This window comes from Spermophilus citellus (genome assembly GCF_964194105.1).
Source record: "Spermophilus citellus genome assembly, chromosome: 4".
Lineage (NCBI taxonomy): Eukaryota > Metazoa > Chordata > Mammalia > Rodentia > Sciuridae > Spermophilus > Spermophilus citellus.
In genome coordinates, this window is record NC_138185.1 from 221,704,196 (window position 1) to 221,727,737 (window position 23,542).

The 23,542-nt window shown below is 56.2% G+C and overlaps 1 protein-coding gene across 3 annotated transcripts in view; it reads right to left on the bottom strand.

Annotated features, from left to right (window-relative positions):
* Positions 1-16,088, bottom strand: part of CCDC85C (coiled-coil domain containing 85C) — a 71,271-nt gene extending 55,183 nt beyond the window's left edge. Inside the window, exon 1 of one of the 3 annotated variants that reach the window (XM_081292023.1) lies at positions 14,932-16,088. In XM_081292023.1, the coding sequence (XP_081148149.1) occupies positions 14,932-15,718 (787 nt within the window). In that variant the 5' untranslated portion in view covers positions 15,719-16,088. The remainder of the gene's footprint in view (positions 1-14,931) is intronic. The other 2 variants (XM_081292024.1, XM_081292025.1) reach the window with 2 other exon arrangements.
* Positions 16,089-23,542: the final 7,454 nt, after the last annotated feature.

Genomic DNA, 23,542 nt, shown 5'->3' on the forward strand with positions numbered 1-23,542 from the left:
ATGCCCAGGCCAATCAGTAACAATGACTCCGTGTGATTTTAAGGCCCTGAAATGGCAGCGCTCAGGGGACCTCAGGGGGCCCTATAGATGAGGCCACAAGGAAGGGGCACCTGGCAGTGACTCCCAGGCCTTGTTGGGCCAGACCAGACCCTTGACTCCCAGGGCTGCCACCAAGAAGTCTGCCCTTCCTCCTCCCCACACTCAAAGCCAGTTAGGAGACAGCCAACCCCATGGGCCTCTCAAGCAGAGGCAAGCAGGACACCGCCCAGGGGCTGGGACCAGAGGCCCAGGTCCATCTGCCACTAATGTCCCTCATGCTGGTGGCACTGGGGCTGAAGACAACAACACAGGATTTTGAAGGTTCAGATGCTGAGCCAGGGAAGTCCCACAGGCAGGAGACAGGCAGAGGGGTGGGGGCACCTGCCAAATGCCAGGCCTGGCACCCACTGGAGGGGCTCTGGTTCCTAATTTGCACATTTGCAAGCAGCCCCCACCCCCAGCCTACTGCTAAGGCCCTTAATGACAAGTACATCCATTTTTAGAAAGAAGACTTTTTTTTTTTTGGTACTGGGGATTGAACCCAGGAGTTCTCAACCACTCAGCCACATCCTCAGCCCTTTTCAATATTTTATTTTGATACAGGGTCTCACTGAGCTGCTTAGGGCCTCACTAAGTTGCTGAGGTTGGCTTTGAACTCGTGATCCTCCCGCCTCAGCCTCCCAAGCCACTGGGATCACAGGGGCACAGCACTGTGGCCGGCTTTAGGAAGAAGGCCCTACCGTCTGTGTGGCTGGGGCCGTAGAGAGCGGGGCTGTCCCTGCAGGGGTGCCAAGAGCCCCCAGCTATCCCACTCAGGCTCCCACCTCCTGCTCCTCCACAGCCCCTACAGCTGCCCCTCAAGCCTCTGTCCCCCTTCCCGGGGCCAGTAGGAAGCTGTTCCTTTGTCACAGCCCCAAATCATGCCAGGCGGCCTCAGGACAACCAAAAGTCCCCTGCCCTTCTGTCCTGCTTGGTCCCATGGTGGGCGTGGGAGGGAGTGGCCCCACAAGACGGTACCACACAGAGGACAGCCAGATCCACTCCCTCTTCCCCACAAACTGCCCCTGGGCCCGCTGCGGAAGGTATTGACAGGATAAAAGGCAAAGGCAGGAGGGGGTGCCCAGGCCCACGGGCCAAGCTGCCCCTGCTGTCGGGCAGCTCCTGGGGTTTGAGCAAGGCACCCTGGGCCCACAGCCCTGCTGCCCTGGTCACTCAGACTCAGGCCCCAGGAACAGATCCCCATCTTCCACCAGGCAGTTAATTCCTGGCGAAGCCTGGTGGCTTGTGACAAGAAAACAGCTCAGGGCCTGATGCTAAGTCTGTCTCCTTCTAGGCCTTCAAGCAAGACCTTATTATTAAATTTATTTATTTTTTAAGAAAAAAGAACCAAGAAATACCACACATGGAGTTGTTCCGTCCCCCTATGCGATGGCCCTTAGAAAGCCCTCAGCCTCAGGCCACTCCACAGGGCGCCCAGGTGGCCCTGCCCTCTCAGCTCCTCAACTAGGTGAGACGGCCACCACCACCCCCCCCCCCCGGCCTGGGACCTGCCTCCTGCATTGTTCCACTCAGTCCCCACTCAGGGACGGCCTGGTGTGGGGGACAGCACAGACCCAGAGGCCCAGGCACCCAGGGACAGCCATGCTTCTCAGGACATGGTCATGGGCAAGCAAGGGCCGTGGGGCCTTTCTGACCCCCACATTGGTGCACAGGAGGCTGACTCTGCCTGTCCTAGCCCACCCCTGGGCACACAGGCAGGACACTGAAGTATAGCCTGGAGCCCCTCACACCACAGTCGGTCTCAGAAGCTTCGGTTGCTGTGAATAAACAAAGCCACATCACTCTCCCCAGAAGACTCCACTTCCTTGGGGAGGCAGGGAGCCCCCGCCCAGCACCCTGCATACTCCCTGGGCCCTCCCAGCTTGCCTCTGCCTCCCAGCCCCCTCCTGGAGCCCCGTATCCTCCTCCCCAGGCTGCAAGGGCCCCCCAAGCAGGATTCTCCACTGGGCTCTTCCAGCTGCCAATCAGCACACCGTGGGAGGAGGGGGGCTGGTGAGAGGGCATCTGGGCTAAGTACTGGAGGCTTCCCCACCCAGCAGGATGCCAAACACTGCAGGCAGGCGGCCCTCCAGTTCTGCAGTCACCCTTGTCATGGTTTCACTTTCCTCAGTCTCAGTTACCCACAGTCAACCAGAGCCCAAATATATTAGATGGAAAGTTCCAGAAATAATTCATAACTTTTAAATTGTTGCCATCCTGAGTAGCGTGATGAGATCTCATGCCATCCTCCTGCCTCTCCTGGAACATGAATCAACCTGGTCCAGCGTATCCACGCTGCATACACTACCCACCATTCCCGTCACCTGTGTAGTATTTATAGGGTTGGGTACTAGCTGCCGTTAGAGGCATCCACTGGGGTCTTGGAAAGCATATGCCCATGGACCAGGAGGGACTTCTATACATTAGCACCTTTTGGAGGCAGATATAGGTCAGGCTGGCCAAGGGTGGCTGGCCTCAGCCTTGGCCCTGAGGGTGCACAAACCACCTCCTCCTCAGCCCAGCTCCCAAGCCTGTGCGTCTCATTGAAGCGAACACGCAGCGCACGTATGTTGAGTCAGAGAAAAGGGAGCCCACAGATATAGTCAGGAGTCATCAGAGAACAGAGGCCTGGTCTGCAGGAGTAAGGAAGGAGAGGCCAAGTCTCCATTCAAAAGAAGGAAATGAGTCGCCTTCTCATTCTGCCCTGCCTTCAATAGCTGAGTCCCAGGGCCACTGTGGGGCCTGGCCGGTGAGGCCTGTGGGTGAGCTGGGGAAAGGAAGCCTCCTGGGGTGGGGACTGGGAGGAAAAGGATCCTTCTGGCTGCTGCCTTGGATTCTGGGTCAGATCAATCATCCCCCCACCCGAGGCACACCTGGAAGGTGAGAGCCTGAAGCCAGAAACAGCCACTGCAGGTTCTTAAACCCTCATGGCAGGACTGTGGAAACAACCCTGGGCAGGGGAAGCTGGGCTGGGAGCAGCCACCGGGCCAGGTGATAACCAGGAGGGGCCCAGCCTTCTAGAACTTTCCCAAGTTCCTCGGGGGTCTCTAAGCACCACAGATCTGATCCACCCACAGGAAACTGGGCAGAGACCAACCAGAAATAAAGCCAGCAAAGAGAGTGGCATGAAAACATGTACCCAACCCGTAAAGCCCTCCCACAAATAAAAACGGCTTCAGGAATGAAGCACACGCAGTGTCACCTGGGTGACCTCTGAGGACGGATGAACAAGGGGAACAGAGTGCTCATAGGACAGCAGAGCTGCAGGGATGTCCAGAGACCCTCGCCCCCCCGAGACCTTAGGTTCCACTCCGCTTTATGCCTTTAGGTTCTGTGTGGCATTTCCTAACTGTGAACATGCATTAAAGTTTATTATTTTTTTAAAGGCCTCAGAAGGAACGTCGCCAAACCTACGACCAGGGTTCTTCATCTTTCCTGAGCCCTGGGACACTTTCAGCCTCAGATGAAAGCAAAGGACAGTGTCCCAAGGAAAGCGCTTGAGTGCACAGTCACCTCAGAGGCTGGGGTTCCCTGAAGCCCACCAGCCCCTTGGCTAAGTGATCCTGAGGACACAGCAGGTGATGGCTGCAGAGGCCACTGACCAGTGGCCAGTGCCAGAAAGGAGAACAAGGCTCACTGGAGATAGTAGGGACTGCCTGGGGCAGCTCCTTCCTGTCCCCAGCCCCAAAACTAAGCAGCAGGCCAGGAAGTTCCTGTGCCACGGGGGTCCTGGGAGTCAAAGAGACAGCTGCAATCAGCAGAAGGGCAGACCCGTGGGATGGCCACTCTCCTGCCTCTCCCTGCTCACACAGTTTGGGCTGCACGGAAAACAAGGGGTCTTTCATGCATGTGCCCACAACCCTCAGCCCCACACAGCTCGGGCGGATCACGTTGCCCACAACCAGGTCAGCACTCCCGCAACAAGCTCTTAATTCAGTGGAAAGGAATTAGCAGCTCTGCAAGTCCAAGAGGCACCCAAGCCAGGGATCACCCTGGAAGGTGGGGAGCATCCCAGGGCCTCCTGATCACCCTCCTGGAGGGATGCCCCCACCTGCCAGCGGGAGGAATTCTGACAGGACACAATGGAGGGGCCCACTGAGCCAGAAATGCCCCCCAGGAGGAGGAGAGGAGAACAGAAGGCCTGGGCAGCAGAGACACTGGGAAACTCCAGGGACACGGACAGGAGGCGTCCCCGCCACAGCTCCCCCTCCACCAACAGTGCCCCTGCACGTCCAGAGTTAGACAAGAGCTTAGAAGGGGCTTTCCCGAGACCCTCCCACCACAAGGTCAGGGATGCTCTAGGTCCCTTTGTGGAGGTGAAGCCACCCCTTGCAGGGCACAGGGCTGGGAGCCAGGTGGACGGCCAAAGTCCACAAGCTCCTAGACCCAGTCTCACTCTGGCCTATGCCACTAGGAATACCCTGATGTCACCCCCCTGATGTCACCCTGATCACCAGTTCCCCTCCCCCGCCACACACACACACAAAGCAAAGGCAGACGAGGCTGTGGAGAGCAGAGGGACCAGGCCCAGGGCCAGAGCCCCAGGTGTGGTGTGTAATGGCCTCACTGCAGACAGCTGGACCCAGGCAGCTCACTTGACCCCTAGAGGCGCCTGCCCGCTTGCCAGTCTCAGCCGTGGCTGCCACAGGGAATCAACGGCACGGAGGCAGGAGGGAAACCATGCTCCAAGCCTATAAGGATGTAGCCGGGGCGGGTCTGCATCCTCCAGAAGGGGAGAGCCGGCAGGGAGTGTGGCGCTGGCCAGTGTCTATTCTCCCAACGCCCCGCTCCACCCCACCAGCTTAAAAGCCATTTTCTTTGTTTTCTGATCCTCATCCTTCTTGGCCTCATTTTGAGAATAGGAAGCTGGCAGTGAGAACGAGCTTGCTGGGCTTCGCAGGTGCCAGGGAGACCCTGGAGCTGGGCGGCCTCCCTGAGTCTGGGTTTTCTGCACAGACATGTGGACCCATCCCCCATGCCCATGGCTCATGGCCACCAGCCATCTCCTGCACGCAGGAGGACCTGGCACCACCACCACAGGGACACCTCCAGGAGCCCAGCTCAGGGCGCCAGGGGATGAGGGCTGCAGGTCACGTGCCCTGTGGCCTGTTCTCCTCAAGGGCCGACCTAAGCCTCAGCAGGATGGTGGGGTTTCAGCAGGTCCAGGGGCAGGAGAGGGCCGTTGACAAGCAGGTCCAGGGTCAGAACTCCACAGCCAGGTGGAGAAGTCAGGAAGGCTGGCACTGGAGTCCCTGACACCATGCTCAGGTGTCAAGACTTCCTTCTGGGGACAAGTGGGAGCCGAACGGCCCAGGGAAGGAGGGTCTAGCCCAGCGCTGCCCTGGAGGACTCCCAGTGACGGAGCACTCATCATCTCACTGCTGACGAGGTCGCGGACACACGCACGGTGCCCAGTGAGGCTGAGAAGCTAGAAGGTCTTGTGCCACTTAATTGTAATTAAACTGAACTGAAGGGCTAGTGGACAGCTCAGGGCCAGAGCCAGGAGACCTTGAAGCAGAGGTGGCCATGGGTACAGCAGAGGCTCAGGAACACAGGTGAGAGAGGCAGGGTCCCAGGCCCAGAAAGGTGAAGTGGAGAGGATGGTGACCAGCAACGGTGCAGCCTAGGACGGGGTTCCCACCAGCCATAGGGGCTGGAAAGGGGAGGATGGAGAAGAAGCCACCCTGCCCAGGGTCTGGGGCTGCCCAGGGCAAGAAGCAACACAAATTTCCTTCCAGGGAGAAGGAGGGGCCCCAGGGACAGGATGGAAGAGGGGAGGGGTTTTCTTTGATTGCTCTGCATCAGGAAACAGGAGCCTGTATCCAGGGGAGAAGCCCAAAAGGAGATAATGGGGGGGGGGGGGGCACAGGAGGGTCTGGGCAAAGACAAGGGGGCCAGGCCTCGGGGAGAAGGGGGGCACTGTAAAAGGGAGAGATCTGCCTCTTAATTCTCTGTCCCAGCATCAAAGTGGTGTGCGTGCACTCTAGAAAATACGGGAAATACAGGAAAAGGAGAAAGCCTGGGGGTTGGGGGCGGGGGCTTCCTATTGTCCCACCAGCCACCAAGGGATATGAAGCAGCCAAGCAGCGGGAAATGGAGTCCTGGCGCGGGCAGCGTGGCCGGAACCTGCCACAAAGGGCCACTCCCAGAGAGGGCTCATTAGGGAGGCCAGCCGGTGCCGCACGTGGTGACAGGCGGGCTCATTCAGGGCGCACACACAATCGGAGCCTTGTGGCGAGCAGGGGAGCAGGACGTTCGCAGGAGCCTCTGATTCCTAGACAAGAGCAGGCCTCCTTCTTGCCTTACCACCTGTGAGCCAGCAGAAAGATAGATTTGGGGAGACAAAGAGATGCATCCCCTGACAGTGGCTGGTCTATTTTTGGAAATGGGTCGACTCTTTACAGCTGCATCTCAGTGCCACCAATCCAGCCTGCATCTGCCCCAGTGAATAAGTCTAAAGAGTCCTGCTTCGGGGCAGCCAGCCACGGGGGTGTGGGAGGCGGAGCCCCACCGTGGCAGTGCAGCCTGGCAGTCCCTGAGGGCTCCCAGGGTAGACAGCTGGGTGCCAGCCAGGCTGCACCACTGCAGAGCCAGCACTGGGGACCCTGCGGGCTTCCCACTGTGGCCTGGAAGCCCCCAGCTGAGCACAACAGAGCCACCTCTCTGAGCGTCCACGCAGAAAAGGTCAATGAGGGAGCAACCCAAGCAGGCCATCTCAGCCTTGCCACCCAAGCAGGCCGTCTCAGCCTTGCCACTAGTATGAACTGATACCACCTCCAGGCCCAGCCCACCAGGCCCCAGGATGCCCCTCCATGGGGCAGTGTCCTCTCCAGCTGACCTGCTGACTGGGTCCATCTCCAGCTCATGTGACCCCTGTAGGCCCTTCAGGTGTTCTCCTGCATCTTCCCAGAAGGGCTCTGGCCAGTGGGCAGGACTCCCGGAGCCCTGGCGATCACAGGTCCATCTCTGAGGCCAGGCCCAGATGCACTATTTCTTAAGCCCACAGAACACCAACATACAGCCATGGTGAGGAACCACCAGTAAAAGCAAAAAAAGGTATCTTTTTTAGAGTGATTAAGGGGAATGGGGAAGGCAGGATTGAGCAAGTCACCACCATGGCAGGCTAGATTAGGGGGATGTAATTAAACACCATCTGGTGCCAAGTACAGCAAGTGGGAAAAGAAAAGGGGTCACAAGTGGCTTGACCAACATCCAGCTTAATAAACAAAGGAGGGGGCACCTTATCCACTCACCCACCCCCAGCTCCAGCACTGACTGCACACCTACTACACACCAGGAAGACTGGGCTCCGCCCTCGGGAACCTACAGCCTGGGAGGGACCCGCTGGCAAACAGAGGAACTTGCTGAGGACAGGCAGCCTTGTCCCCAGGAGTCAGCACCCAGTGTTCTCTGGCCCTCAAGCCAGCACCCAGGCCTTTACCAGAGTTAGCCAGACGGGGAGGCAGGTAATTCCAGCAGGCCACCGGGGGAGGGGCTGACCCAGGCAGGGGTCTCAGTTGAGCCAGCATCTGTTCAGGTCACCATCTCAAAGCCTCAGAGCAGCACCATGCTGTCACAGGCAGCCTCACCACGCCACCCCACCACCCCAGTGGACAGTCCCCCGACTTGCCCCAAGCTGGGGACCAAACCTCAGGGAAGAAACAAAACGCTATCCTTGGGGCCTAGAAAGAGAATTTCCAGAAATATAAAAGGCTGGCTCCAGGCCACCAATGTGATTGCAGCAGGGCAGAGAGGTGGCCCTGTCCCATGACTGAGTCTGTGCAACCTGGTTCTGGACCCTCAGTGCCACCCAGCCCAGCCTCCCATCTTACAGAGGAGAGAATGCTGGCCCAGGGCACCGAATTTCAGTCACCCTTTCCTAAGCTGCCAGCACACCCGAAGAGCCCAAAAGCCACCCAGAGCACAGAGAGGGCAGGGTCTGGTGAAGAAACACACCAGGAGGCAGGGCAAACGGCACAGGCAGGGTCGCAGGACAGGACCTCCCAGTCCATCTCCATTCCCCCCACTGGTCCCATGTGACTTCATGGGGCTCACCTCACCATGCTGAGCCTGTTCCCAACCAATGGAGATCCCCACTGATGGGAGTGGCAAGTGAGATAAAACAAAGCAGGCTGGGTATGGTGGCACACGCCTCTAATTCCAGAGAATTGGGAGGCTGAGGCAGGAGGACCACAAGTTCAAGACCAGCCTCAGCAACTTAATAAGGCCCTGAGCAACTTAGTGGGACCCTGTCTCAAAATAAAATATAAAAAGGACTGGCGATGCAGCTCAGTGGTTAGGCGCCCCTGGATTCAACCCCCAGTAACACACACACACACACACACACACACACACACAGCAGATCTCAGAGCCGGACAGGCAAACATTTGGTTCCAAAAGACATTTTTGGAACCTGCCCCTCAGTGTCAAGCTGGGATTCAAGAGGACCAGGGAGGGACTCAGCCTTGCAAGCTCACAAACACAGTCAGGAATGACAAACAGTGGACCCTGGGTGGGGCGGGGCTGCCAGGGCTCCCCCACTGCACCATGTGGCCAACCTGGGCCATGTCCCCTTCCTTCCCCAATCTCAGTGTCTGAGGGCTCCTGCAGCTGGCTCGGGGTTTCCGGCTCTCCGGAGCCTGGCATTTCCTCCTTCTAAGATACCATCAGTGGTGGATGCACCAACTGCTCCGAGAACATTTCCCAAGGAAGGGGGCAGACGTCTCAGTATATGCTCAAGTGGATTCCCAGACACACCCCACAGCGCAACAGAGGAAACGGCCCATCTTGAACTAAGCAAACAGCAGTCCATCCCAGCCTCTGGGGAACAGGGAAGAAGGATCAGGAAACTGACCTCAGCCTCCAAGGGCCTTCACCTGAGCACTTCATTAGGCACCACACCTTTGTTAAACAGTGGCTAGTGCATCTGCAGGGGGATCAACAACCCCTGACCTTTCTGCTCTGCTCCCCAGGGAGATGGAGATCATCAGAGACTGGGGTAGAGTAGGCATCCATCCCTAGGTGACCCTGCTCCAGGCCTGCCCAGAGCCCTCTGCCTGTGGGGACAGGGGATATCTGACAATGACCAGTTCTGGGTGCTTTCTGATGGAAGGGGAAGCACTCCTGACATTCTGGAACAAAAGGAGAATCCATCCTATCAACGAGACACTTATTCCTCTGTCCCAAGCCTTTTGGGAAGCCACTGGGATCCCTTCTCCGTGATGCACCAGGGAGATGGGAATTAGATACCTGACAGTCTGAGATCCCAGGGAGGTCCCTGTACAGATCCCAGACACCCACCCTGGCTGTAGGAAGGGAAGAGCAGCCGTGGGCCACGACTATTCTGTGAACGGGCAGAGAATGCAGAGACCATGTCAGCCAGGAGGACAGCCCGCATCTCCCACAGGTGCTGACCTGCCTGAGCCCCTCATCGGCTCAGGACCACCTGACCCTACAGGTCAGAGGTCCAAGGAGGAAGACAGGGGCCGGGGGGCAGAGCACGGAACAGATCCGCCAGGTCGGCACACCTACAGAGAAAGTTCTGTCCTGCCGCCACTGTCTCAGCTATGGTCAACCCTAGAGGTCCAAGCTTCCTCCCCCTTACCTCTGAGAGTCCCCAGACTGATGCTCCTGAACTGCCACTCCCCAAGCCAGATGACATGAATCACACGCAGGAGGCGCTGGGAACCGGGTGTAGTCAATGCTCACTAATTATCTGCTAATGTTTCCCTTCCTGTTTGAAGGGCAAGTTCTGTCACCACCTCCAAATCCCACTTCCCAGCTGCCCTGACAACATCGCCCCACCCTCCCACCTGACAATTTTCTGCCAGCACAATCAAAGATTCCGAGAGCTGTGGGAGGGTGTCCACAAGCCCCATCCATGGGGCTCAGGAATGCCCTTCACCAGGTGGGTGCTAGCACACCTCCCCTAAAGGAGAGCTCCCAGCTTTGGAGCCCGCATGGTCCACCTTCACCACATTTTGTGGGTGGGTGCTGAAGTCTGAACCACTGGAACTTTGCTCTCACCCCCAATCCTAGCACCTTAGGGCTACAAACAGCACCCCCACCCCCACCATGACCTGAGTATGCTTTGCAGGCCTTGGGCTCTCAAAACCCTGGTCCAGACCCCATTTCCAGACCTTAGCTGAATGCCATCTTCCTTCTATTCAACTAGACCAGGACCCTGGCTCTGAGACAGCACTGGGTACAAGGGCCCCACTCACGGCCTGTGTCTGGGAATTCCCCACCCACGCCCCAGGGAGGCCAATCCACAAGGGCCAGACCAAAAATGAAAGATCACAAAACCCATCCTTTAGAGTCCATTTCTAGGACCAGGATATTATTATTCTCAGGATACAGATGAAGCCACCAAGGTTGAGAAGGCTTGGTAAGCTCCAAAGTCACAGAGCAGCAGCCAGGCCAGATTCACCCAGAGCTCTCTGACCCTGGAGCCAGAGCCCCAGCCAGCAGCGACACTGCCCCGTTCATGCCCAGAGCTGAGTGCTGTCGCCTGGAGATTAGCTACGCTGCAGTTTTCACAGGTCAGCACACTCCCTCTTCCCTCAACCCAAGGTCTGGTCATGTTTTCCCACTTTGCAGATGAGAAAACAGAGGCCCTGGGCTGGGGACAGAGCTCAGTTGGTAGAGTGCTTGCCTCAAATGCACAAGGCCCTGGGTTCAATCCCCAGCACCACAAAAAAAAAAAAAAAAAAGAGAGAGAGACAGAAAACAGAGGCCCCACACAGGTTCAAGAACTTGCCTAAAGTTAGACATTCGCTGTGCAAATGAGCAGCATAGACGTGGTGCTGAACAGCCCACAGGTAGAAGAGAGAGCCAAGCAACAGTGACTTCCTCCCAGAGCGTGCTGGTCCTGGGACAATATTCAGCTGACTTCCTCCCAGAGCATGCTGGTCCTGGGACAATATTGTGTCCCGGGAGCTCAGGGACCCAGCGTGTGAGGGTTCTGGCACCATGAGCACTGCCGTGAGAAGCCAGTCCAGAGCAGAGGAGTGAGGGGAAGGGCAGGAAAGGGCTCAGGGCCTGCAGAAGAGGAGCCACCCTGCTCTGTACACGGCCTCGCCCCCAGAATTTGCTGGGCAGCAGGAACAGGGCAACAGGCTCCGGTTGCTGACACAGGAGACCCAAGACTCATCCCAGGCCCCAAAGGCCAAGACCTAGAGCCACACACCTAGTCAAGCCTCAGTTTCCCCAGTGCTGAGGCCTCCGTCCTGGGAAGCAGAATGACTAGAAAGCTCTTTGCGGGAAACTGTAAAGCGCTGGGTGGGCCACCTGACTGACAGCTCCTCAGATGGACCCTCTTTTGTGCATGGTCCTGAGGGCCCAGAACTCCAAGGCCATGGACAGATCCCTCAGGGTCAGGTGCAGGGAGGAAGAAGCTTATATAACTCACCCCATTATCTTCAGTGACCTTTGCTCTGGGTAGCTGGGCTTAGGAGTGGCGGCCTTATTAGCCACACACAGGCCCCACAGAAAAGGCCCATTCAGAGCTGGTATACTCTGTCTTTTTTTAAAGGCCCAAACTACCCCTGCCCCACCCTCCCTTTTAAAAACACAAGCCGGAGAACAAACCCAGCTCCTTTTGAGAAGCTCAAAATTTCAACCCAAACTTTAAAAAGTAAATGGCACCCATTCATGGGCTTGCCAGAGATTTCTCTGGGTCAGCCACAAGGGAACAAGTCATGGGGCATGAGGAGGGCAGGACAGGTCTGGGGGTAAGGAGGAGCAATGGGGTTCACCGGGTGGGGGAAGGGCAGGGAAAAGAAATGAAAATGCATTTGTTTGCAGATCACATTAGTTCCAGGGGGGAACCTGAATTTCTGACATTTGAGCTTCTCAAAGTATAACACTGGCATGGAGCAAATAGCATCCTAGCTGGTCCAGACTTCAGACAGCCTAGGCCAGACCTCCAGAAAAAACTGCTCAGGAGAGAGTCCTATTTGCATACGCATTCACAGGCCCGCCAGGCCTGCCTCAGCCAAGGGACTGCCTTGAATACAGATGGCCATGTCCCACCACTGCCACTTGAAGCCTCCCCACAGAGGATTCGGGACCACGATGGTCCAGCAGCAGGTGCAGCTACACATAAAGCTCAGGTGCAAACCTTCAGGCAGGCTACCTAAACTGCAAGCAGAGTCTGGCAGTGAAGCCAAGGGGTGTCTAACAAGCTCCCAGGACGCCAGCAACTATTGAGACCCACAGTGTACAGAAGCCGACCTCACTGACCTCGTGTGAGTAAAGGGGCCCTTTGGGTTCTGCCTCACCCTCCAGAAGAGAAGCAGAGAGAGGCTGGGCAAAGTGGACTAACTTGCCCAAGGCAGGTGAAGAAGCCAAGATTCTAAGCAAGGCAGCCTGATGCTCTGGGAAGGGGGGCTCTCCACCATCTGCTCAGCGGTCACCAAAGGAAGCGACATCTCCCAGCATGGAGAAGGAGGGCAACACTGGGTCAGGAATCAAGAATGGGAACCCACCAGGGTGCCCTGACTGATAGCTAAGGTGAATGACGACAGGCCAGAGCAGATGACCTGATGGAGACCCCACCTAGGACAAGTACTTCCAATGGCAGCTGTCTTCCAAGGCAAGGCCAGAACCTCTCTGAGCCTCCACTTGCATGTCTGCAAAGTGAGGCTAATATTACCTCTGTGAGCACAAACTGAGCCCAGGAACCAAGGCACAAGCCCACTCACTACCTTCTCCACTTTCACCAGCACCTGGACAGAGGCTCCTTTCCTCGTTCAGTTCAGCCATGAACCTCACCAACTTAAAGCTACAGGTCCCAGGATTGAAAAGCCTGGTTTCTAGAGAAGGGCCTTTCCTGGTCCTGGCATTCTGTTCCTATTGGTAGGAGAACATCTCAAGGCCACCCATGGCTTTAAAAGACAAAACAAAACAAGAAATCCCAGCTGTAACTGAAATTTGTGATGATAATAATGCCGAGTTTTCATTTTCCCCCAAAGCAAAGCTTTGCTGCTACAAAATCTTCAGCAGACCTGTTCCAAGTGGACTTGGGACTTGGGGATTCTGCAGGAAACCCAATACCTCCACACCTACCAGGGCCCAGGGGGTGGAAAACCCAGAGTCTAGCCCAGCCTTCCTCTCCTGCATTATTCACTGCTGCAACTGAAACTCTGGGCCAGACCCAGATGTGTCTCCTTGCACAAAACATGCCAGACCTTCCCTGCACATCGGCTAGGACACTCAAGCCCTCCACAGTCCCGCAGAGAATCGCTCTTGCCAAGTGTCATGGATGACACAGCTGAAAACCAGAAACATTTCATTTCCAGACAGAGGGCTGCAGACACTCCCTCCTTAACTGCACTTGGAGAAACTGAGGCCCAGGAAACTGACCCTCCCAAAGGTGAGGTCAAAGGGGCCAAGGAACTCTAAATAACAGGTGCATTCCCCCCAAATTAAACCACTTAACTTTGAGCTACTGGAGCTGGCTTTAAGAAGCCTGGGATTGGAGGCGGGGTGGATGCAGAGTTACAAAAAGAAACCTGAGTTGTAGTGGTAGATGGCTAATCAGTAACAAAATATCCCTCCAAACCCAGACCTACCTTGAACTCAGGCTTAGGGGGGTAAATAAAGGAAAATCTGCTATGCTGTCCCTCATCTCCACAGGTATAACCTCTACTCTTCTTTTTCCCACCCGCAATATGCTTTCAGAGTCACTCAGTCATCAAACCAAATAGAAAGTGTCCCTCCATGGCTCAGGCTGTCACTTTGAGGAAGAGCAGTTACTTAAAGCATATATATATATTTCTCTGAATTGGGAAAAAGCTTTAAGGAGAACCAGAAAGAGCTGCTTGTCCCCCACAACCAGGAAAATAATTCAGGCAGTAGCAACTGCCATCAGAACCAGGAAGAAGCCTCCAAAAACGTGAAAGAACAGGGAGGCCGGTCATCCACCAGGCAGGAGAGGAGGGAAGGGGCAGGGCAGAGTCAGTGAGCAGAGGGCAGGGACAGGGGCAGGCTGCTGGGCTCCCAGACCCCAGAGCGGGACACCCTCTGCAGCAACATGGCTGAAGATAGTGCTGTGCCTTCCTGAAGATCCTCCCATCCACACCCTAGCCACAGATGACTGCTGTACTTCCTGAAAGGCCTGTCAACAGTTTACAAACCCTTTCAGGAGCCTTATCTCCACCACAAATCCAGGAGGCAGGATCATCCTCTCCACTTTACAACTAAGGAAACTGAGGCACACAGAGGCGAAAAGCCAGAATCCATTCCAACTACATCTCTAAATCTCAGAGCCTTGAGAAAGACCCCCGGCCAGAAGTGCAGAACTCTGGTCAGCAGCCTAGGTGTCAAGCCTGCCTTTGGTCTGTCAGCCCCGTGAGAGTCCAGGATGCAGCTGGGGAAAGCAGAGGCGCAATGCAGTCACAGCACCCCCGCGGATGTCCCTTGGGGTTGGGGGACGCCTGTTGCTCCAAGTATGGGGAAATTCTTTTGTGCCCCAAAGCGCCTTTCAGTTTTTTTCATGAAGATCCTTCGGTCCCGGGACAAGGATTTCCAACCTGGGATGAAGCCCCGGGCGCTGCAGCGCCGCAGTGCTGGACTGTAACACCAACAACTCAGCAGGCAAAAAACTTTTCTAGGACAGTGCCGGCCACGGATTCTAACCTGGACAGGAACACGCATCATCACTTGACTAACTACCCCCACCCAAAGCCCCATGCAGGTGAATTTGGGTTCGCCCGGACCGAGTGCGACGCCAGCTGAAGATACCGCGTTCAGGACTGGCGCCTCTCCCCACCCCAGGGCCGCACGAACCCGAGCCGCCAGCGCGGCTGCAGCCCTGCGAACCCGCACAGCGCGGCAGGTGGTTATCCTCACCGTGCAAGCCGTTGGGGATGCTGCGGTGGTGCGGCGGAGCCGACAGGTCGTCCAGGGACCGGCGTGTGGCTCCAGCCTTGCCGTCGGGAGCCTTGTGAGGCCCAGAAGACAGGAGAGCGGGTGGAACGTGGTGGTGGTGGTCGGGGCTGCCGCCGCTGCCAGCGCTCGACGTGCTGCTGCCGTCGCCCACGTCGCGGGCCCCGGCGCCCGCAGCGCCGCCAGCCAGTGGCCCGCTCAGGCTGGCCTGGCTGTCGATGGAGCTGCGGGAGCCCGCACCTCCGGCGCCGCTGCCGCCCGCGCCCCCCGCCGCAGCCAGAGCAGTGCGCTCCTCGTCCAGCAGCAGTACCAGCTCCTTCAGCTCCAGGTTCTCGCGCAGCAGGGCCTCCTGGCGTGCCTCGAGCTCCCGCAGCTTCTGCTGCGAGCGGGCCACCTCGTGCCACACGGCGCCGGCCGCGTGGCGCCCGAAGCGCTGCCACTCACGCGCCAGCTTGCGCCCCTTCTGCCGGTCGTCGTCGAGGAAACAGCACAGCTCTCGGAGCTCCTGGTTGTCGTCCTGCAGCCTCTGGTTCACGTCCTTGAGGCCGCGGATCTCCAGCAGGTGCTGCTGCAGCCTCCGGTTCACGTCGCGCATCAGGCCGCCGTGCTCCAACATGAGGCCCACCTTCTCGCCCTCCGCGCGCCGCAGCCGCCGCGCCAGCTCCTCCTTGCTCCAGCGCAGCAGCTCTTCGTCCGGTACCTGGCTCAGCTCCTCCGACGCCGACGCCGCCCCCGCCGGGGGCTTCGCCATGGCGGGGCCGTCACCGCGGCATCGCCCTCGCCCTCGCCGGGCCGGCGCTCCCCGCGCGGGGGCTTGGCTGGGCCGGTTAGCGAGCGGGCGGGGGACGGACAGGGGCGCCTGCGGCCAGCCCCACGCTGCCTCACGCGCCCTCACGCAGCACCCGCCTGGGCCGCCCGGGAGCCCGCGCGCCTCAGGGCTCTGGAGCGAGGACGACTGCTGCGTCGGCGGCCGCGGTGCCGGGGTTCTCCAGGCTCTGGCGAAGCAGGCGGAGGCCCGCCCCCGGCCCAGCTCCCGGAGCCCCAGCCGCTCCGCCCACCCCGGGCGGGGAGGGGGCGGGGCGCCGCGGGCCGGCCCCGCCTCCGGGGGAGTGCGGGGGGCGGGCGGAGGCGCGGCCGGCCCCCACGTCCCCAGTTGCCGTGCGCCCGCCCGCCCGGCGCCCTGCCAGAGGCGCGTAGGAGCCGCGGTCCCGCCCTCCCGCCCGTCCGATTGGGCCTCTCTGGGGGTGTGTGGGAGAGGAGGGGCACACGCGGGGGAAGCCGTGGAGATGGTACTGTCCGTCCGCTGGGTTTCCATCCTCCCCCCCCCCCCCGCCTCCCCGCGGTTCAAGTTTCTGCGCCGGGAGGACGCGGCCTTGGCCAATCCCAGGGCTACAGGGCGCTTTTAAAATGCAGGTACGGCCGCGGGAGAGGAGGGGGACGGTGGGAAAGGTAGGGCAGGGCTTCCCTTAAAGGCGACGCGCGGAAATGGGACCCGAGCCCCCTCCCGGTCCCGCGTCCCCCGCCCTCCCTTTCTCACCCCTAATAAACAAATGCCTAGAATATAGGCGACAGCTCCCCCCCGCCTCCCGAGGGCACCCGAGTTCGGCACCGTGTGAGACTTGACGAACAATAGGACTCCTACGTGGGGGGTCGGGCGGGCCGCTCTTTGTCCCTTTCCTTGCCCCCGGGCTCCTCCGCCCCCATCTCCACCCGGGTTCTCTCGTAGAGCTCGCAGTGGGACTGCGCTTCCACTGGCCCAGGGGTTAGATTCGGCCAGGGCCTTGCCAGCCGCGTCCCGGAGCAAGATCCGTACCCTGGTCCCAGCCACGATGGGGCGAGGGCTCCGAGACTTGCCCCTCAGTGGGAGCGGCGCTCAGAGCCCTACTTTTTCACCGACTCCACCGCTAAATCCCTGGGATCGGACGGGAATCTGCAATTCGCGCTGTGGAAACCCCTGGGAAAGGTGGAGAAAGTCTTCCACTGGGGCCTTAATGCCGGAGTCCGGGGAAGATCAGCGACTGCAGAATCCCCTTGCCACCAGCAACCGTGCGGGGCACCCCGATCTTCCCACGCTAGAGGCTATTATCCTCTAGTCCCCAAAGCGCGTTTACCGCGCGTCTGCTGAAAGCGGTCGGAGGGAGGTGTCCCTCCCCTGGGACTCGCCAGAAGATAAAAACCCGAGCACGCTACCGTGAGCGGCCCACGGCCTGGAGCGCGCGCCCGCGAAGCAGCTGATGTCCCCATTTAGGTTTGCTCAACCATTCATTGAACAACTGTGTGCCCAGAGCCTGATCTCTGCTAGACCTGTTCTAGCCCCCACTTCCCTCCCCAGCCCCGGGGGTTCTGCATGGGACAGGACAGCAGAAGCCACTGCCCTCTGGGGATTCAGGCATTCTGGGAGAAGGAGGGGGGAGAAGATAATAAACAAGATAACTGGGACTGTCTTAAGTACTGTGCAGGGAATTAAGACAGCTGCTGTCATAAAAAGTGATCATCAGTTGCCTTAGATCTCCCTGGTCAGGGAGAGACTTAGGACGACTATAGAAGCTTAGATCTGGGCGATGAGGAAGAAGGAAGGGGGAAGGGCGTCCTAGGTGGAGGGAATAGCTGGGGCAGAGACCCTAGAATTGCCCTGAGTGAGAGATGCTCTCAGGGGTCAGAGGGCCAGATCATGCAGGGTCTAAAGCAGCTGGCCGAGGGGATACTATTCAGTAGGGAAGTAGAATGACCTGGCTTACCTTTTAAGAGGCTCTGTCTGGCCCCTGTGTGGAAAAGAGATGGGGTCCATACAGAGAGGTCCAGATTCAGTACCAGGACCCCTACCTACCTACCCACCTCCTTTTCCAGGTAGATGGTCAGGAGAGGGTGATGGAGAGAGGCCAGGCTAGGCAAAGTGCTTCCAAGGTTATACCCTGCTGTTGAGGTTCCCCAGACTCAGCACACATGAGTCAGTGCTGAATAGAGGGTGTCCTTCCTGCTGGAGCACTGTGCTCTGCCTGTCCAGCCCAGCCCAGCCCAGTTTGTGTTTAGAGAAGGAGGGGGTTTCATACTGTGCCTGAGGAAGCTGTAGATATGTTTTAACCCCCAGAAAGCCATATTAACCAGCTACCCAGAGCTAAGTCTATGTACAGGCAATTGCTCCCAGGAGGGCTGGACACAGGACACACTACAGGACACCCTAACTTCTCTGTTTTGTGCTATCCTCTCCCATGGCCTGCACCCCTGATCTTCCAAGGCCACAGCTTCAGCTAAGACCAAATGCAGCCTTTACCTAAATGGGGTATCACCTGCAGAGTGCTCAGACAGGAGTGCCCCATCCAAGAGCCTCCAGGGCTTTGCTAACATCCTCCCTATAGAGCCAAGACAAGATGCTAGAGGTGAGGTTCTTGTGTGGCTTGAGGAAGGACATGGTTGGGCAGAAGAGGACAAGATGGCAGGAGTGAGAGGGCCCAAAGCTAAAACCGGGTTCTAAAGCAAGAGGGACTTCCAGGGCAGAGCCCCCTCCCTGAGGGTCCTGGATGCTGGGGTCCAACCAGAGGCATATGCCCCCCATAACACAGTCCAACAGAACCAGCATGGTGAAATGCCAAGAGAGCTTCTTTTAGCTTTTAGTCTCAAGATCTATGCTTTGTCATGCAAAGTAAAATCAAACCCTGCAGCTCCAGCAGCCCTTGAGCTGCTCAGTGAAAGCTGAGAGCCTTTAGAGCAAAGCGGCTCTGCCACCGTCCCTGGCATGTAGGTGTCAGGTCTGAGCCACACGGTGTTTTTAAGAGGTGGCTGGGGTTGAGAACCCCCATGCTAACACATGGTAGATAAAATACTCCAAAATGCAGGGTCAGCGGGAGAAATGGTAATCGGAGGAAGGCGGGTTATACAGCACCTCCAGACAGAGCTCAGTAATGGAGTGTCCTCGTTTCCACGTGTGGGAGGGGAAACGGCAGGAGCTGCGGTGTTGACCCCCTACGGGGCAGCAACTGGAGGTCTGCAGGAGTGAACACTCCTTCACCCCACAGTTGGTTGGAGTCACTGATTTTGTAGGGAGTTAGTGGGGCTGAAGTCCAGAAAGCCTCCTATGCTGGTAAAGTACCTCAGGTCTAACCAGAAGGCCCAGAAGAGAGACCTGGCCAGACTTAGGTTTGCTTAGAGAGTCAGAGCCTGGAGGCATTCGGGGATGTGCAGCTGAGAGGCCGAGAGACATCAAGGAGCCTCTGAGGTCAGATAAGTCAGACTGGAGCAGCCTGGGAGTGGAGATAAAGGAATGGATTGGAGGTGCTGGCCTCTGCACCCCTCCTTGCCCCTCAATTCAAAGCTGGAGCCACCAAAATTCTCTACCACCCTTCTGAGCTCTTCACAGGACTAACTCTCACCTTGATGCACTTATTTTCATAATGGATTAGTTAATAAGCAGGGAGTAGGGAACCCACCACCCAGCTGAAGGAATCCACCCCAGCCCTCCTGCTCCCCCTCCCAGAACAGCCAGGGCTCTGAATGTTGTGCGATGTTGCACTTGCTTCAGGCTTACCGCAGTCCCCCTATGACACAGAGCTGGATGTTTGCATGCTTTTGAAATTTATTTAAGTGACATTACACTTGCAGCCTGCCACTTCCACTCATTATTATGATGGAATATGTAGCTTAGTTTATTTCTTCTCACAGCTGTATACCAAATTGCTCAACCTCAGCTCAGTTGATATTTAAAAAAAAATTTCAAATTAAAAATTCATTTTAGTTGTAGATGGTCACAATACGTTTATTTTATTCATTTTATTTTTTTATGTGGTGCTGAGGATCAAACCCAGTGCCTCACATATGCTAGGCAAGTGCTCCACCACTGAGCTACAACCCCAGCCCCTCAGTTGACATTTTGGACCCAATAGATCTTTAATTAGTGGAGGGGAGTTGGGGCGCAGGTGCTGTCCTAAGCATTGTAGAATGTTTACCAACATTTACCCATTGGATGGAAGTAGCACCCCTTCACCCACTTTTAAAAAACAAAAACTGAGCCATACATGGTGGTGCACACCTGTAATCCCAGCAACTCAGAGGCTGAGGCAGGAGGATCTCAATTCGAAACCAGCCTGGGCAACTTAGTGAGACCCTGTCTCAAAAAATAAAAAGGGCCGAGGATGTACTCAGTGATAGAGCACTTGCCTAGCATGCGGAATGTTGTGGATTCAGTCCCCAGTACCAAAAAAGAAAAAAATATATATCTTCAGATATTACTGAATGGCCTCCAGGGGCAAACTTGCCACTGGTCAAGTAAAGCTGCTATCTAGTATCCGTTGTATGTACCTGTCTTTACAGCCTACTCTCCCGTTGAAGGTCATTCATTTCTAGTGCTGCTGTGGACAGTCTTGTACATGCATCCTGATGCACATGAGCGTGAATTTGACTCAGGCCTGGACCCAGACAGAATGGCTGAGTCAGTCCTGTGGTGCACACACTTCAGCTGGACCAGAGGATGGACTGGTCTGCTTTCCAAACAAGTGCTAACTTACACTCCTGCTCCCAGGGTCCAGGCTGTGCCTTACCTGTCCTTGCTAACTGACCATTTGTCACCACTGGTAGGCTAGACCTCCTCCTTCCTGCTGCACATCCTGCTCTCTCTCTCTCTCTCTCTCTCTCTCTCTCTCTCTCTCTCTCCTCTCAGCTCTCAGCAGAAGAGAAGCCCAATCCAACTTCATACTCAAGGGACCCAGTGTACTAGGGGAAGGGAGAGGAGAAGAAACAGGTTTACCCACTTGTGATTTATTTGAAATGTTTGTATTTATCAAATTGATGTTTTCATGCTTACACTAATATAATGCAATGTGATTATGCTGCTTGTAAGATAATTACAGTGTTTACTTAGGCGATAAGTCCCAGGCCCCAGACACACAGTCTTTGAGCCCAGCTGTCAGCAGCTGCACCTTCTGCATCAGGCACCTCTAGGCCACGCCTAGCCAGCCCCACAGCCTCTGATGTTCCCTGCATGCCAGGCCTCAGGGCTACCCTGGGCCCAGGGTCCGCAGCCAGCAGTGCCACCCCACAGCCCAGCTTGCCCACTGCAGAGATCTGAGACCAATCTCCTCTGGTGCCTGAATATTTCATGCAGTGAGGGTGGAATGAAAGTCGCAAAGACCTTAATTGTTAATGTGGCTTCTGCTGGCGGCAGGCCCAGCCCTACTGGCCCCCTCCTGTTGGACATAACAACAGTGGCAACAGTAATTCCTAATGTCCCCCAGGCCTTATCATGACCTGTGCTGGATGAGGCTGGGCAAAAACAAAGTTGTCCCCTGGCCCCCAGCTGGCTGGAGAGAAGTGATGGCATAAGTAATGGAAGCAGACCATTAGATCCACTGCTTTGCCCACCACTGTCCCCCAGTGCCCATTTGGCACAGAGCCCAGGAAAGTCATTAAATGTTTGTTGAATGAAATAGTGATGGGGAGTGAGCTGGGTGGAGGAGGAAAGGCCTGGACTTAAGGTCTGTGCCTCTGATGTGATAGCAGCAGGTGGCCCCAGGCAGGCAGTCCTACCTTCTCCCCTGGGCGCTAGGTCTGTATCTGAAAATGAAACCACTTCTACCTCCCAAAGAGTGGGAGACAACCACAGGCACAAGGCAGGCTCCAAACCTAGCCATGCAGTGAGGCAGGTGGGTGCTGCTCTCCTGGGGAGGGGGCTGGGAAGCCTGTGGGTGCTCTGGGGCCTGGGCTGCAAATAGTATTCTTAAGCCTCTGAAAGCTTCTGCAGGAGCTGGGCCTTCTCTCAAGAGCAGGCTCCCCCCAGCAGAGCCCCCACACCAGCCTCCCATAATGCCAGCCACATCTCCACCTTAGCACCCTGTGAGCAACCAGGGTCCTCAGGACACAGCTGGCTGGGCTTTCGAAATGGGGTGGTGGGTCAGCCCTGTGGTCTCAGCCCTGGCCGCTCATGAGGTTCACCTGAAAGATTATAAAATGCAGCTGTTCAGACCCCACCCTGACCCATCCCACCAGAATCTCTGGGGATGGGGAGTCCAGCACCCGGGGCCGGGAAGCTCTGGCCAAGTGAGCCTTTCACTGGCATCAGCTGAGCTGGGAGGAGACACCCCATTTTTGTGGGATATACCCTTTCTGAAGTGTCTGGATTTAGAGTGTCCCATTTTGGGATGGTGTTCACTTAACACCCCATATCTAATAGGGCAAAATGGAGAGAGGAAAGTAATAAAGACGTAACACCAAAAACGCTCAGGGACTCATGGTCACAAGCCTCTCAACGGAAAGGAACATCACAGAAGTGCAAAAAGACCATACTGGGCACACGATGGCAACGTTTCAGAATGCCATTGTGAGGAAATTCTAAAACCTCCAGAGAGGGAGAGTCACACACAAAAGATCAGAAACCAGCCCAGTATTGATTCTCCACAGCAGCTCCAGAAGGTGGAAGGTTCCAGACACCCTTTCTCTAAAATTAGAAATTAATCCAAGAGAGGAAATTTAAGAATCCAGGGGCTGGGGATGTGGCTCAAGCGGTAACACGCTCGCCTGGCATGCGTGCAGCCCGGGTTCGATCCTCAGCACCACATACAAACAACGATGTTGAGTCTGCCGAGAACTAAAAAATAAATAAATAAATATTAAAATTCTCTCTCTCTCTCTCTCTCTCTCTCTCTCTCTCTCTCTTAAAAAAAAAAAAAGAATCCAGATCCCAGGATGGGAGGGCCCTGTAGCCAGAAGCAGCCAGGGCAGGTGTGACCCAGGCTCCAGGAGGAGCTGCCTGAGGGAGAACCTAGGGATGGATTCCCTGGGGCTTCTGCTGCTGTCCAGAGAGGAATGTTTCCACTCTATCAGAGAATTTGGTGATAGATCCAAAGAAAACCAAATAAGTCCAAACAAGAAGGTAATTACTAATCTCTAGGGAAACTCAGAAGTCACCCAAGGCCTGAAATCCAGTCATGGCTCAATTGGCCATAAAGTTTATACGGTACATGTAAACCATGATGACTTCACCCAAAACTGATAGTCACACTGAGAGGGTGCGGAGGGGAGGGGATGGTAAGGAAGGAGAAAGAGTGGGCAAAACCCTCCTCTTCCACAATAGAAAGGCTGACGTTGAAGGAGCAATAAGGAGTAGCACAAGTGTATTGTTTTCAAATATGGAGTCAAGGGGCTGGGGATGTGGCTCAAGCGGTAGCGCGCTCGCCTGGCATGCGTGCGGCCCGGGTTCGATCCTCAGCGCCACATACCAACAAAGATGTTGTGTCCGCCGAGAACTAAAAAATAAATATTAAAAATTCTCTCTCTCTCCTCTCTCACTCTCTCTTTAAAAAAAAAAAAAAATATGGAGTCAAGTTCAGAAGAATCCAAAGAAATCACTTCCAGGGATCTGGGGTTGTGGCTCAGCGGTAGAGCACTCGCCTCTTACGTGTGAGAACCTGGGTTCGATCCTCGGCACCACATAAAAATAAATAAACCAAATAAAAATATTGGGCCAATATATAACTAAAAAAAAAAACATTTAAAAAAAAAATCACTTCCAGGAAGCAGACACCAGGCTGGAAGGAGATCAGATGAGGCAAATATTTTTTTTTTTTTTAAGAGAGAGGAGAGAGAGAGA